Consider the following 12984-nt stretch of genomic DNA (forward strand, 5'->3'; position numbering starts at 1 on the left):
AACACTTACTCACAAACCCGTTATATTTCGTGTTGACGAAGGTTCAAAACCACCTTTTGGCCGGTTCCCGATCGTAACGTGTTATTAGGTGACAACGGTGACGTCATTGGCCGCCCCGTTCTTCCCACGCAATTAGGGAAGGACAGGTGATATTATATTAGGGGGGGGGGGGGGGTATTTTGACTGGTGACAATTTTGACAACCACCGTCGATGTTGGCTGGCTTTGGTGGAGAACGGGAGCAGCAGTGAAATGAAACGTGGCTACTTCCTTAAAAGACACTTGCAAGGAGAGTGACCACCAGGCAAACAAACGCCAAGGAAGGTCAATCGAAAATGGGTCATATGGGGTGAGTTGAGCCGTGAGATTAAATTTATTTTCATTTAATTGCTCATGGAATGGGAAGATTAAGCTCCTTCTGTTTCGCATAATGGGAGAACAGTTTATGGAGGACAGAAAGAAAATAAGTAAATAAGGGGAAGGCTTTAAGAATTAGCCATTTAAAGCTGACGACAGTCAGACCTTGATGTCTGCAGCCCGTTTATATTGACTTCTCTGATAGAAGAATCAACATAATACTAAGATTAGATATTTCTACGTCTATCCTGTTACAACGGCCAATAAAAACTAGCCGTCGTGTTAACACGGACAGTCCATAAGAATCCCAATAGCTCAAACCATTGTAAAAAAACGTAATTTTCACGCAGATTATAGAGTTTAACATTGTGGCTATAGCCAAAGATCGTATATCAGATCAATAAGAGTGGAAGGAACTCTATGGACCAGGGACCATATCTAAGATCTAACCATCGTCGATTTTGAGTGCTCAAGGCGTTAAGTCTCATCAATGTGGCTTTCCGCACACTTGCCCATATTTCTGTGCCTATGTTTTTACTAGTGCTTACTGATGTTAAGATGTTAAGATGAATCTCTTCTTCTTCTGCTTGACTTAACAACCTTCTATGTCACGAAAGCCATCTAATGGCTTAAGAGACTTATTGATACCAACTATGTAAGTCTTTGAGAGGATCTCTGTCAGATTCGGGAGAAGTTTCGCCTTTGCCTTCCCTACAGATGTCAGTTCTCCACTCCAGTAGTGCTTTCCCGAACGGTTGGAAAAATTAGGAAAAATCATTACGAAAGATTCGGATAGGATTTGAACTTCGGTGTAGTAGGCGCTGCTGTACCCACAACCAGCGATTCCTCCGTCAGAACAATCACAAATAGGATCTAGCCTGAACTGATGTTTCACATTGGACAGGGTCAAAGTGTCTAGCCAACTCTTCCATAACCGGCTGATCGTTGTTGCGAAGGATTTATAAATAGGATCGTCCGTCACACATTTATTTCGTCATCGAAGCTAATTGGAACCTGTTCAAACCCACATGAGTACTAAAGCAGTGTGCCCAACAATAATTACATTCTAAAATAGGAGAGTTGAAAACTAACGATTATCAACTCCTAGATGCTGAGCTAAATAACCTTAAAATAGAGCCGCATATGTTAATAAAGGACAAAATTATCCTTTTCTATTGCTTAAAAAAAGGAACGTTTTTGTTCTTTTAAGTGCTTTTGAAAATTGCAAAGGCTATTCGAATTGCAATCGTTTGATCTTAGCGCCAACGTACAATAATCATCGACCGCGAAATTGAGATGTTAAATGAAGTAAGCACCCATATTGACAATTTTCATCAACATACTCACCTCAATCGTTTAATTTTCTGTCATTGATCAGCGGTTCGTTTTACCAAAACCACCCCTCAATTACACTCACTCCTTGCAGAAAATTGCCATCTACACGCAATTCATCAAGCGATCATCTTCATCTTCGCTTCGCAACATCGAACCACACCACCGCATACAGTTGATGACGTATTCATGTACCAATCAATGGCCGGATACGCTTCGTTCGCAAATCACCCAAAAAACAACGTGTTTGATGTGGGTGGGTTGATCTGTCTCGTCGCTCCACAAAAAAAAACCAGCTCCATTGCCTTGACCTCAAAAAACCGTTTGTATCTTGCGAAAGTTGACATCTGTGTAACGAAACGAAAAATAAAAGCACAGCTTTCGGACGATAAATATCCTTTCGTGGGTGAGGAAAAGACAAAACCACACCATTATTTTGTGACAATTATTTCAACCGAAGATTAACGCATCTTTATTCCGGTGTTTTGTTTTTTTTTTCGTTTTCCTTGCTCTATTTCACTTTCTCGTCTGCGTACCAGTTCCTTCCATTTTTCCTATGACTTGGCCTTGGTATGTTCTCTTACCATCATGCACTTCTTCTACCTCGATTGTTTTCGTTTTCTTTGCTACGCCGCTCAGTGATAGTTTTCGAAAAACTATTCCTTCTTACCGACCCACTGTTTCACTTCACATTGTCCCTGTAGGTTTTTACTTCTGTTCCAGATTTTTCTCGCACTGCTGTTTTGATCTAAATTTCCAAAGTTACTACCCAAAAACACCCTGCGCCGTTCGCTTACACACACTTTGTTTAACAATCAACGGGAATTCTTAAAACGTTCTTATAATTCCTTTCAATTCAAACTCCAAAACAATCTCGCTTCGCTACTTCATTAGCAACATTTGTTCTCTTTTCTTTCTTGTTTTGTCTTGTCTTTTTTCTTCTATACCTTCACTTTGGTTTGCCTTATTTTTGCATTTCATAATTCTATTTTCAATCGTACGAGCTACCAACTTGCTCGTCTGTTCTTTCCTTGTTTGGAATGCACATTGCTTAGCTTGTATCGCTAGCAGTTGTGAAACTTTTACGTTGAGGCCTTTTTATTCTGCTTTGCTTCATCCACGCTCTTCACCTGTCTACGAGCTTTTACTTGCTGCGCAATAAACTTCTGCCCAAGTACAACGAACATCGTACTTGCCTTTTAGCCTTGAATGCAATTACTTTAAATATATATTTATATTCTTTCATATATACTTGAGTTTATATATGTTGTTTGTTCGTTTGCTTTGTTTTTTTTTCGCTTTCTGGTCTGCTTACTTGTTGAATTTCTGTTTGTGTCTGTGTATGTATATATATATACCTTGGGTAAGGGATGGTTATGTATTTGCATTTCAATTTCACCATTGGTTTCTGTTGTTATATTTGTTTTTTTTTTTTTTTTTTTGGTTTACGCTACACTTTTTGTTGCTCTACTTTCAACTGATTCTCTTTATTTCTCTTTTGCTGCAATCTATCACTCACACACTTATAAGAGATGGAGAGAAGGTATAATTGTCTCTGCCTATTGGTTTCTTCATTTCCTACTCTGTTGAACCTTCAATACATTTCTCTATCCTGTGTATTACTAACCTTCTGAACTAAAGCTATTTGGTTTACCTCTTCTCGTTCTTCTGCGTTCTGCTCTACCTTATTTGCATTCCATTTTGTTCAACAGCGTTTTGCGTTTTGTTATGTTTTGCACACACACACACAAAAAATCTATTCTCTAAGTACAACTACGTCTACATTGTATTCTATGCTCTTTGCAAATTCTATTATGTGTCTTTGTTTTAGTTTTACACTATTTTGGTAGTTTCTGTTCTACTGTCTACTGTTTTTTTTTGTGTCGTTCTCTTTCTGCATTGTTTGCCTCTTTTTTTTATTTCCAATTTTCCTTTCATTACTCTACAACATTTCTTTTCGCTTCACTGCTCTACCCTTTTTCTTTTGTTTACTTATTTTGTGCGATTTATAAACGCTCTAACTTATCCTATTTAATTCCACCTGCCGTTTGGATTATATGTTTTGTTGCGATTGAATGATGCGTGTTTTGTATGCGTATGAATGCACGTGCACAATGAATTATTTGCATTTTCTTTCACTCATTTTCAACGCTCCCGATCTGGCTTATCTTACCCTTTTCGATTTACAAAGTGTATTTTTTTAGTTTTGCTACACATTAGCCAACGTACAGCTCGGGCAGAAGACGAAACAAAAGACGCAAAAAGGCAATATAGTATAAACCTAAAGCTAAAAGTCTTACATAGCGTGTGAATACGCATAAAAATTCGATACACAAAAACAGAAACCGAAGACATTTGTGATTTTTATTTAGTCCTTGTCCGCATGAACAACAGCAACAACCGTGACAACATGTGTGTGTGTTGTGTGCGGTGCTACGGACGGGGAAAGCTCGTGCAATGTAAGGTGTGTGTCGATAGTGAAGTTTAATTTCAAAATCTCTTCTACTAAGAACGTGTGTTTTGGATAGAGCATCTTTGGTGCAATTTAACAATACTTATCTTCTACTCGATCTTTACATGGGTGTTTGTGTGTGTGTGTATACTTTGTGTGCAAATATTAGAGAAAAAGAACAGTTTCAAAAAAATATGTATAATACAAGCACATCCTTCCAACAGCGTACCATTGAAGGATGTTAAAAACGAAACGAGAAAACTAAACAGAACAGTTAAAAACTCATTTAAAAAAATGTGGTTGGTCTATGCATCCTTTGGCACTAGTTAAATAATTAAAGATCCTTCCATTACGCAGTATCTACCAGATAGAAAAATCAAATTTCCTTATCCTTCAAACTTCAGCCTTTCACACCAAATCAATGATCCATAAATTATTCTGCGATCGTTCACGCACTCACTGTTTTTGCAGCTGTTCTATAAATTTGAGCTTCGAATAGTAGTTTTTCCTGATATCTACCAAACCTCCCATACGTTCCAGACTTTGAAAGATGACTCTCTTAGTACACACTCACACTATTATCCTTTCCTATCCTATGTACACAGCGCTATTTCTCTAATGCATTCATTCAAAAATTATTAAACAGTCAATTGAGCATACCACCGTAGCATTTAAATTTGCCCTTCATTTCATTCTCCAACACTCGCCTCTATCTACTTTGATCTGATCGTACCAAAGGTGATTGGGGTACATTCACACAGTGGAACAGGATGCTTAGAGCGACTAGCAGGATAAATAGCTGTACCATGTGTGTATGTGGTGATGATGGAGTTCACGTCACGTCACGTCGCAACAATAGTCATTATTTTTACACAGAGAGATCGAAAGAGATCATCACAACTTACAACAGATATATAAGGGAAGAATGATCGATTGAGTGCTAATGAACGAATGAATCTGATGTAGCGAACAGACGGAGAATTGGGATGGTGAAAAGATGGTGTTTTTACGTGTGAGAAGGTGACGTCATGCACATCGCCATCGATCGTATCCTAGCTATAGTATGAAAGTATGAAACCGAATCCAAACCGAAGCATCGCATCACTTCAACACCGTGTCAACTGTATACGTCTCTTAGTGTACGCCGGTGGATGAACGATTCCATACAGCAGAAATAGAATGGAACAGATGTTACGAACACAAAAAAAAAACACGATAACATAAACTCATCTCCCACCAGTACCATATGTACACACATTCCGAATTCATATGCTTTGCATGAGAGTCTTCGAGACATTGCAAGTAAGATCCGATAATCTGATATTGGACGTTGGTAAATTGTTTCACACAAAACACCCCTGCAGTTTCCAACCAATCTTGTCTTTCGAAATGGATGAGCGAGCCCTCTCGCTCATCTGTCGTTGTATGGTGTTGATCGCCCATTACAGCGCAGCTCCAGTGGAATGATAGCTGGCCAATGGTTTTGCCACTTGTTCGGTCTCTTCCCCGTCATTCGTTTCCTGTTCCGGCTGCTGCATCCCCGCACAACCACCCAATTCCATCTCCCGCTCGAGCCGTATTGTCAGCTTTATCTAATCACCCTGTCAAACGTTCATGGCATAAAACACAGCCCCCTGGGTTTGCTGGGATGCGTTCGGCATGTTTCCACCTGGCTGGGAAGACACTACACCACCACCCGTGCCCTGTCCACCGACTTGTCCACCCGACGATACAACGGCCGACGTAGTTCCGGCCGTGGTAGTTGCAGAACTAGCCATACTTGCCGGCATTCCAGGTGGACCGTGGCCTTGACCGGTCGGTGAGAGAAGTTGGCTCGCATCGGACGGCTGTACGCTGGCCGCTCCTTCTGGTGCACCTCGCTCGGTGAACTTTACGCCCGATTTACCATCGGACGGATATTGCGAGTAGGCCGGAGGTTTACCTTGGGGTGGTGGCGGTGCTGCTGTCTGTGACGAGGGTCCCGTCCCCGTGGCTGCATTAACGGGGGCCGTGTTGGTGCCTAGCCGGGGTAGCGTGGAGTAGTGTGGCGGAAGACCTGCCCGTGCTCCGGCTGCTACGACGTGCAATTGCATACCGGGAAGTGGATAGCCGACCGGAACGCGAATCGTTTGCTGTGTTACCTGCAATCGAAGTTTGGAAAATTAAATCTGATTGAAGTTGTCAGTACCGGACAAGCAAGCTAATGTCTACAATGCATCCTTACCTGCTGGTACTCAACGATGTTGTGCTGCCGGCGATAGTTCTCCTGCTCCTGAGCCGTGTATCGATGGTACGTTTCGGCATTGTACGGGATCAGCACCATCGTCTGGTGGTAGTTGCGCAACGGCGGTGGCGATTCGGGTCGACGCGTTGGGCTACGGGCAAACTTGCCGTACGTAGCCGTATCAGTCATTTGGTGGATGTGGTGTGCCGTATGTACGGCCTGGTGTTGCGTGTGTATCTGGTGCGACTGCACCTGAACTGCACTGGCCTGCACACCGATTGGAAGGTTGGCGCAGTTCTGATAGATTGCTTCCTGCCCATGGTAGCTGTGACGTGTCTGCACCGGTATATGATAGTAGTTCCCGTGCGGATCAACGGCCGCCAGCATGTTGGTTTGTCCGGCAGGAGCCACTGCAGTACCTGTTGTTTGCTGCACGGTACCAGCAGGAGGTTGAGGTTGGTGGGCAACTCCCTTCGCCTGTGTCGCTGGATCCACCGCAGGGTAGTAGCTCCAGGAGGCCGTATGCTGATGTGTGGTGATTTGTTGCTTAGCTGCCGCCACATGCATACTCGGCCGGGGCAACGTGTTCGATTGGATCGGTTGCGTTTGTGCGGGTGCCGTGGATGCCTGAGACTTGGTCTATAAAATGAACGGAACATTGAAACCGGACTTCTTAAAAACAAGCCCTACAATCATCCTACCTGTGGCGGTGTTGGTGCAGCAAGTTGCGCCTGCATTTGCTGCAGAATTTCGTTGGTTGATCCAAAGCGTGGCTTAATTCCGCGCACTGAGGGCCTTGAGTTGAAGCCATAGTCATTCTGCTCGTCGTCATCCGAACCGGCACCTGAAGCTGGCGCAGACGTTGACGTTTCCGCACTATATCGCTTCTTCAGACGCTCCGTACGTGCACCTTCCTGCTGAACGAATGCGGCCAACTCGTCCGACTCTTGTCCGGGCGTTCCAGCAATCACATCCGGCGCCACCTTCTTGCCATCGTCATCGTGCAGTGCAGCATCAATGTCTCCAATGCTATACTCCGTACTCTGCGAACTTGCCATCGATGTGCGATCACCTGGGTGAGCTAGCGTATAGTAAGACAGATCATCGCGCTGTCCAGCCACACAAGCCGTCAGTGGGGCTAGCGTGGAAAGGAATTGGCGGCGTGAGTCAACGTGCCGCTGCTGGGGCGGTTGATGAATCTGCGTGTGTGCACCCTGAATTTGAACACCCATTCCAATATCCGGACCCGCCGGGCAACGGCAGTCCTGCCAAGGAAATCGGAACAAACAGTTAATGACGTTTAAGCTCGATCGTGCGGGCCGACTGCACAACTCCTTACCTGCGGTATGATCACGATCGGGTTTTCATCCGCTTCCGGAATTTTCTCCTGCCGTCGATCACGATGAAACAGGTCGGTGATCTTCTTGTACGTCGAACCGTTTGAACCGCTTGAAGAACTCGAGGCGGACGAACTGGGCGAAAAGCTTTTGTCCGGTATGTATTTCGGTTGTTGGGGATTTTCCTCACCGGCTGGACTGTCCCGGCGTTCCATCTCGCTCAGATCACCGTCACCTGCCTGATCGCTGCCTTCGCCACCTCCCGTCTCATCGATCGGATCATCAATGTCGCACGTTAGCTGTCGAATGCGCTCCTCCAGCGATGTTACATCTTTTACCGGGATCTTTTTCCTGTTGATACACAAATGAAGAACGCATAGTTAAATTGTGCGAACACATTGTTAAATTAATGATCACCTACTTTGGCTCATACTTGATCAGGGACCTTCGCAACGCATTTCGCTCGATCGAACGCCGAATGGTGTCCGTTTCTCCAGGGCTGCCGGTCACCACCGTACCCGCCGATGCCGACAACGCTAGTGCTGCTGCCGCACTGTTTGGTATATTGCTCATGCTACCCGAATTGCTTGTAAGACTGTGCTGGTGAACCAACCCCGGTGGCAACGAGGATGTCTTTTTCGAATCGTCGAACGCTTTCAAAGCTTCCTGCGTCAGTACGGTCGAATGACTAGTGCTCATCGCGGCAGGACACACACCGATACCACTGACTGCGTTTGTCGTCGTCGTTTGGGTGTTTGAAGCGGCGGATGTAGCCATACCCGCAGAAGATACTGACGTGCTTGGTGTTGTGGGACCTGCCCCAGAAATGGCCGTCGTCAGAAGGGGTTGAATGGCGCTACTTGGGAAGAGCTGTCGCACAGCCGAATTGGGCCGCAGGGCATTGTGGAACAGTCCGGACGAATGGCGCTTAAGTGTGTCGGACATGTAGTTAATGGCCCGACAGGTACCCATTTCACCTTCACCTAACCCGGATTGTACCTCGCCGTCGCAGCATGCCTCGCGGATCGTGGATTCTTCGTTGAAACGCACCGAACGTTTCGAGCTCGTTTCCTCGTCCGAAGTCACAGCCGTTGAGTCGTCGTTCTGCGAGGATTGCAAAAACATATTTCATTGTATTATTAACAATCACATACAAGCAACCATTCAGCATCAATTACGGCTTTATCTATTCCCGGAAAACCATTATGTTTTTGACCTTTTTATAGCAAATACAACTGTAAATAATAAATCAGATTGAATCCTTAATCAGCTCAAAACATAAATAAAATTCTTCGAATTCAATTACCAAATATTTATTCTCGAAACAGATTTTAATCGTAAATCGATATTAAAGAGTAAAACCAAAACCGAAATGATAATGGTTTTTTGAGCTTTATTTGAAGATAGTTTATTTATAGCAGTACGCAGAACTGCTGACTCTATGAATAAACCAGCCGAGGAGTGGACTCCGGGAGCTTCAACAGCGACCAACAAAGTGAAAGCTGTCAATTTACCACGTCATTCACGATAAATGATCTTGTCTCGTGTGTGGATTCTTTTTAAATCGGTAACCATTAATAATTCATTTCATTCCTGTTGCTCGAGACGATGCAAATTCAAGGTCCTTTAGAAAACGCATGTCTTCCTGCACTTCTGATCCAAATATTTACTGTTTACGCTGTTGCAGTTTTAAACAGTAAGTGGAGCGACCGATTTGCTTACTTCTAACCCAGCTTTTGTATAGTAATACTTGAGAAGTGTTATTCACTACCACTTCCGCAGCAACCCAACAAAATGGCAAGAATGCGTCAGAGACGGATAGCGAGTGGAAGAAACAGGGAAAAACAATCCATCGATAGATGGTGAAAGTGAAAAGCGTGAGCAAACATAGTCTTCAACATCCGTGAGCGCCATCTTCATCTTTTCAAAACGCTTTCCACTCTTATCGCCAACTCGCTGTGAAAAGTGCTCGAAGAAAAAGTAAGAATTTCGAGCCTTTCCTTACACTTTCCCATTCAATCGGGTACTTAGCCGGGTGACGGTAGTGCCAGTTAATGGAACATAAAATTTCTATCGCACACGACTGTCTGGCGGAGGTGGCACGTCGGAATAATCGATACCATCATAATAAATATTGGCACATTTGCAGTCTAAGCACGTTCCTCCGGGCTAATAAAACCGCTATTTGACGGGATGAAAAATTCATATTACTCTCATATTATCCTTTTCGGGTGGATTTCCCTGGTTTGGCGTTTTATTTTGTCCACAGAAAAATGCTTTCCACGGCAATCGCGTGATTATCGCTTACATCATCTTAAAGATAAGGTTGTAGAGTCTTTCCGAGACTAGAATTTATTCAAACGGTTTCTTAAAAACGTTCCCATAAGTCGGAAGATATAATTTAAGGCTCGTTGCTTCAAGCATGTTGTTTGCAGAACGAATGTAGGAGAGTTATTGAAGTCCAGAAAATATGTAACAGGTACTGCCTCCGGAAATACAGCCTTTGTTTCTTTGTTTCCACCCGATACAACTCGGAAAGTCAGAATTCCTTCAGCAAACATTATAATCATGAAATTGCATTACCAATGTGCATAAAGCAGGTCCAAGTGCTGTCTCGGATGAACGCAAACCACGAATTACGGTTCTGATTCTCAATTTGGAAGCTCAGATTGGCATAATGAAATTAATAAAACGATGTTCTCAACTCTTGCTAAACTAATTTTCGCAGAACTGTTGGTAATGATTGCCTTCAGCAAACAAGAGGATACTTCACCATTGTATATCACAAAAACTGATTAAAATAAATTTTGAACAATAAAATGCCAATATAAATTATGAAACATTTCCATTCCTGGGAATACTTTGTTGGCACTCACTCTATCATTTACATTTATATTGCATCACCTTGCTCCATTAGTTACACTTCGAACTACGGACACAAAACGGAACGAAAGCAGCACGATGTTCCCCAAGGATCCGCACAGGACAGAGTTAAAATATTGTTGTCTTTTTGTCCTTGACAAAGAAACTTTTACAGCCTTTCTATCAACAAAAGGGTTGTTTCGAAGTATCATACCATTAGGGTTGGGAACGATTCTGGCGGACTTACTTTTTTCTCCCGCTATCTATAGCTATTACTCTCATTACTTTCTTTTTTTTGTGTGTGTCCTTCGTATGGCGTTCAATCCAACGGGCGTCCTTGCCGGTAGAACTGGGTCACGTATTCCACCCACGGAAAGCTTGTGCTTACCACCACTATTGCTATCGTGTTTTATTTTAACATTTTTATTTTCTCCTACCAACTGTGCGCTTTTGTTATTTTCGAATGATTTTATCTCTATTGAATAGTACAAGCGATAGACTCCGAGTGACCAATCCAGTTATTGTTGGAAAATTAATAAATAAAAGAATGTCCAACGAACCAGAAGGAAATGGTAGCCAGATTTTGCTTTCATCATAAATTAAACAGTGCACAATGCGGGATTCCGTTGCGTCAGAGAAATCCAGTCCAGCACCCGATTAGTTTTCACACTGTCTGTGCCACAAACATGCAAGAAAACATAGCAAAACGCAAAAAAAAAAGGAACCTTCACACACCAGCTTCAATCTAAACCTCTGCCCGGCCCCATTCTGTTCTAGCCCACCCGAGGGAAAATGGCAAAAATACTTGATTTATTACCGGTACGTTAGTCGACATTCGCGCCATCGCTGTGCCTCCATCCCAGTGGACCTCCTCGAGCCCCTACCGCACTGCGGTCCCCCAAGGATCGCCGGTTACATCATCCCTTGCTCAATGTCCTTCGCCGTTGACGAAGGGGAGTAATAAATTACACTCTACAAACAGGCGCTGGAGCGGTGGATGTAAAAAATGATGAAATAATACACCGAATACACGAGAGACCCACCGACCGAACATACCTTTTTCGGTCGAGACCTACGCTAAACCCTTTGAGGGCACTTTGAGCTTTCTTCCGGCGGCTGGCGAATGGAAAACCACTGCCAGGAGACTGAAGGAAACACAAAAACACTCCGAAAGGCAAGCCACAAACGGTAAGGCCTCACGAAGTACAAAAATAATCACGGGACGCCACAAAACGCGTGGCATATTGGCAATTTGACTCAAATGAAATTTGACGTGCTTTCTGCTAAATCCCATCAAAGCACTTGGGATACTGAACGGTATCACAATACCTGGCCGTTTAGCTTCCCCGTTGCGCGACGGATTACCTTTAGTGCAATGTTTTATTCCATTAATCTTTAACACTTACACGCATGGCAAGCACAATCCGGCCAGGAACAGAACAGAAAAACGGTATTTAATGGTGCACCGGTTTAATGTTTTACGGCTAAAACGGTAATGATAGGCATTATGTGTACGTGTAAAACTCATCTAATGTAAACCATTAACCTTCCCACGACTACCACCACCTAGTTTGCTGAAAATTCGCCACGCTGGACGCTAGAGTTTGATATTAATTTTTGATATTAATTTATTAATTAATCTGCACGCTTAAAGTCTACACAGCAACGGTGGAAATTAGCTCACCTGAACGGACGACTGCTGTTGGTGTGCTTGATGCTGCGGTTGCTGCTGCTGTTGTTGGGCGTGCTGTGGCTGCTGTTGCTGCTGCTGTTGGGCATGCTGTTGGTGCTGATGATGCTGCTGTTCATTTTTCCACAGTTTGCCTCCCTTGAGGATACCACTTATCGCCTGCGCCGTACTTAACGGCTTATGTTTGGCCGGTTCAAACGGACCCACCCCCGTTTGCGAGGCACTTCCTTCCCCACCTGTCTGTCCCACGCGTATCCCTTTCTGCGCCTGTTGCTGCTGCTGCTGCTGCTGCTGAAGCAATCGGTATTCATGGCTAGCTGCTAGGGCGGATTGCGTTGTGGCAGCGCTTCCTGCCACCGTCGGAACAGCGGTGGAGCCACCTTCGTTGCCTGCTGGAACGATAGGTGAAAGCGTGGTAGATAAGGAAGGCATATCTGTGGAGGTGGTACCGGTGGCCACCGCCGACCCATCGGCCGGTGTCGAAGATTCTGGCCGCTTGGGTGGATCTTCTTTCTGCACGATCCGTCGCTCGGTCACCGTGGTCATCGTTATGGTTTCCACGATGTAGCGCTGAGGCGTTTGGGATACCGTTGCACCGTCACCATCACCTCCCTTACCGTCACCGTCTTTCACCGCCACCACATTCGACATCAGCCATCACCAACGGGCAAACGCAAAATGGTTGAGCGGGCAAAATTCAAAACAAAAGTGTAGTTCGTTAGTTTTATTTT

General features: G+C 44.1%; 3 protein-coding genes across 3 annotated transcripts in view; 2 read left to right on the top strand and 1 right to left on the bottom strand.

The window, feature by feature from the left end:
• LOC126559023 (glutathione S-transferase 1) overlaps window positions 1–12984 on the top strand; it is a 435657-nt gene that overhangs the window by 340242 nt on the left and 82431 nt on the right. The window lies entirely within an intron of this gene.
• The window catches only part of LOC126557342 (endoplasmic reticulum chaperone BiP), a 205185-nt gene that overhangs the window by 50555 nt on the left and 141646 nt on the right, over window positions 1–12984 (top strand). The window lies entirely within an intron of this gene.
• LOC126559617 (uncharacterized) overlaps window positions 5586–12984 on the bottom strand; it is a 39707-nt gene continuing 32308 nt past the window's right edge. The window contains exons 4-9 of the mRNA XM_050215786.1: window positions 12248–12879; window positions 8123–8805; window positions 7704–8052; window positions 7066–7629; window positions 6365–7003; window positions 5586–6281 (exon numbers count right to left, since the gene is read on the bottom strand). Coding sequence (XP_050071743.1) covers window positions 5745–6281; window positions 6365–7003; window positions 7066–7629; window positions 7704–8052; window positions 8123–8805; window positions 12248–12879 — 3404 coding nt within the window. The 3' untranslated portion in view covers window positions 5586–5744. The remainder of the gene's footprint in view (window positions 6282–6364; window positions 7004–7065; window positions 7630–7703; window positions 8053–8122; window positions 8806–12247; window positions 12880–12984) is intronic.

This window comes from Anopheles maculipalpis, chromosome 2RL (genome assembly GCF_943734695.1).
Source record: "Anopheles maculipalpis chromosome 2RL, idAnoMacuDA_375_x, whole genome shotgun sequence".
Taxonomy (NCBI): Eukaryota; Metazoa; Arthropoda; class Insecta; order Diptera; family Culicidae; genus Anopheles; species Anopheles maculipalpis.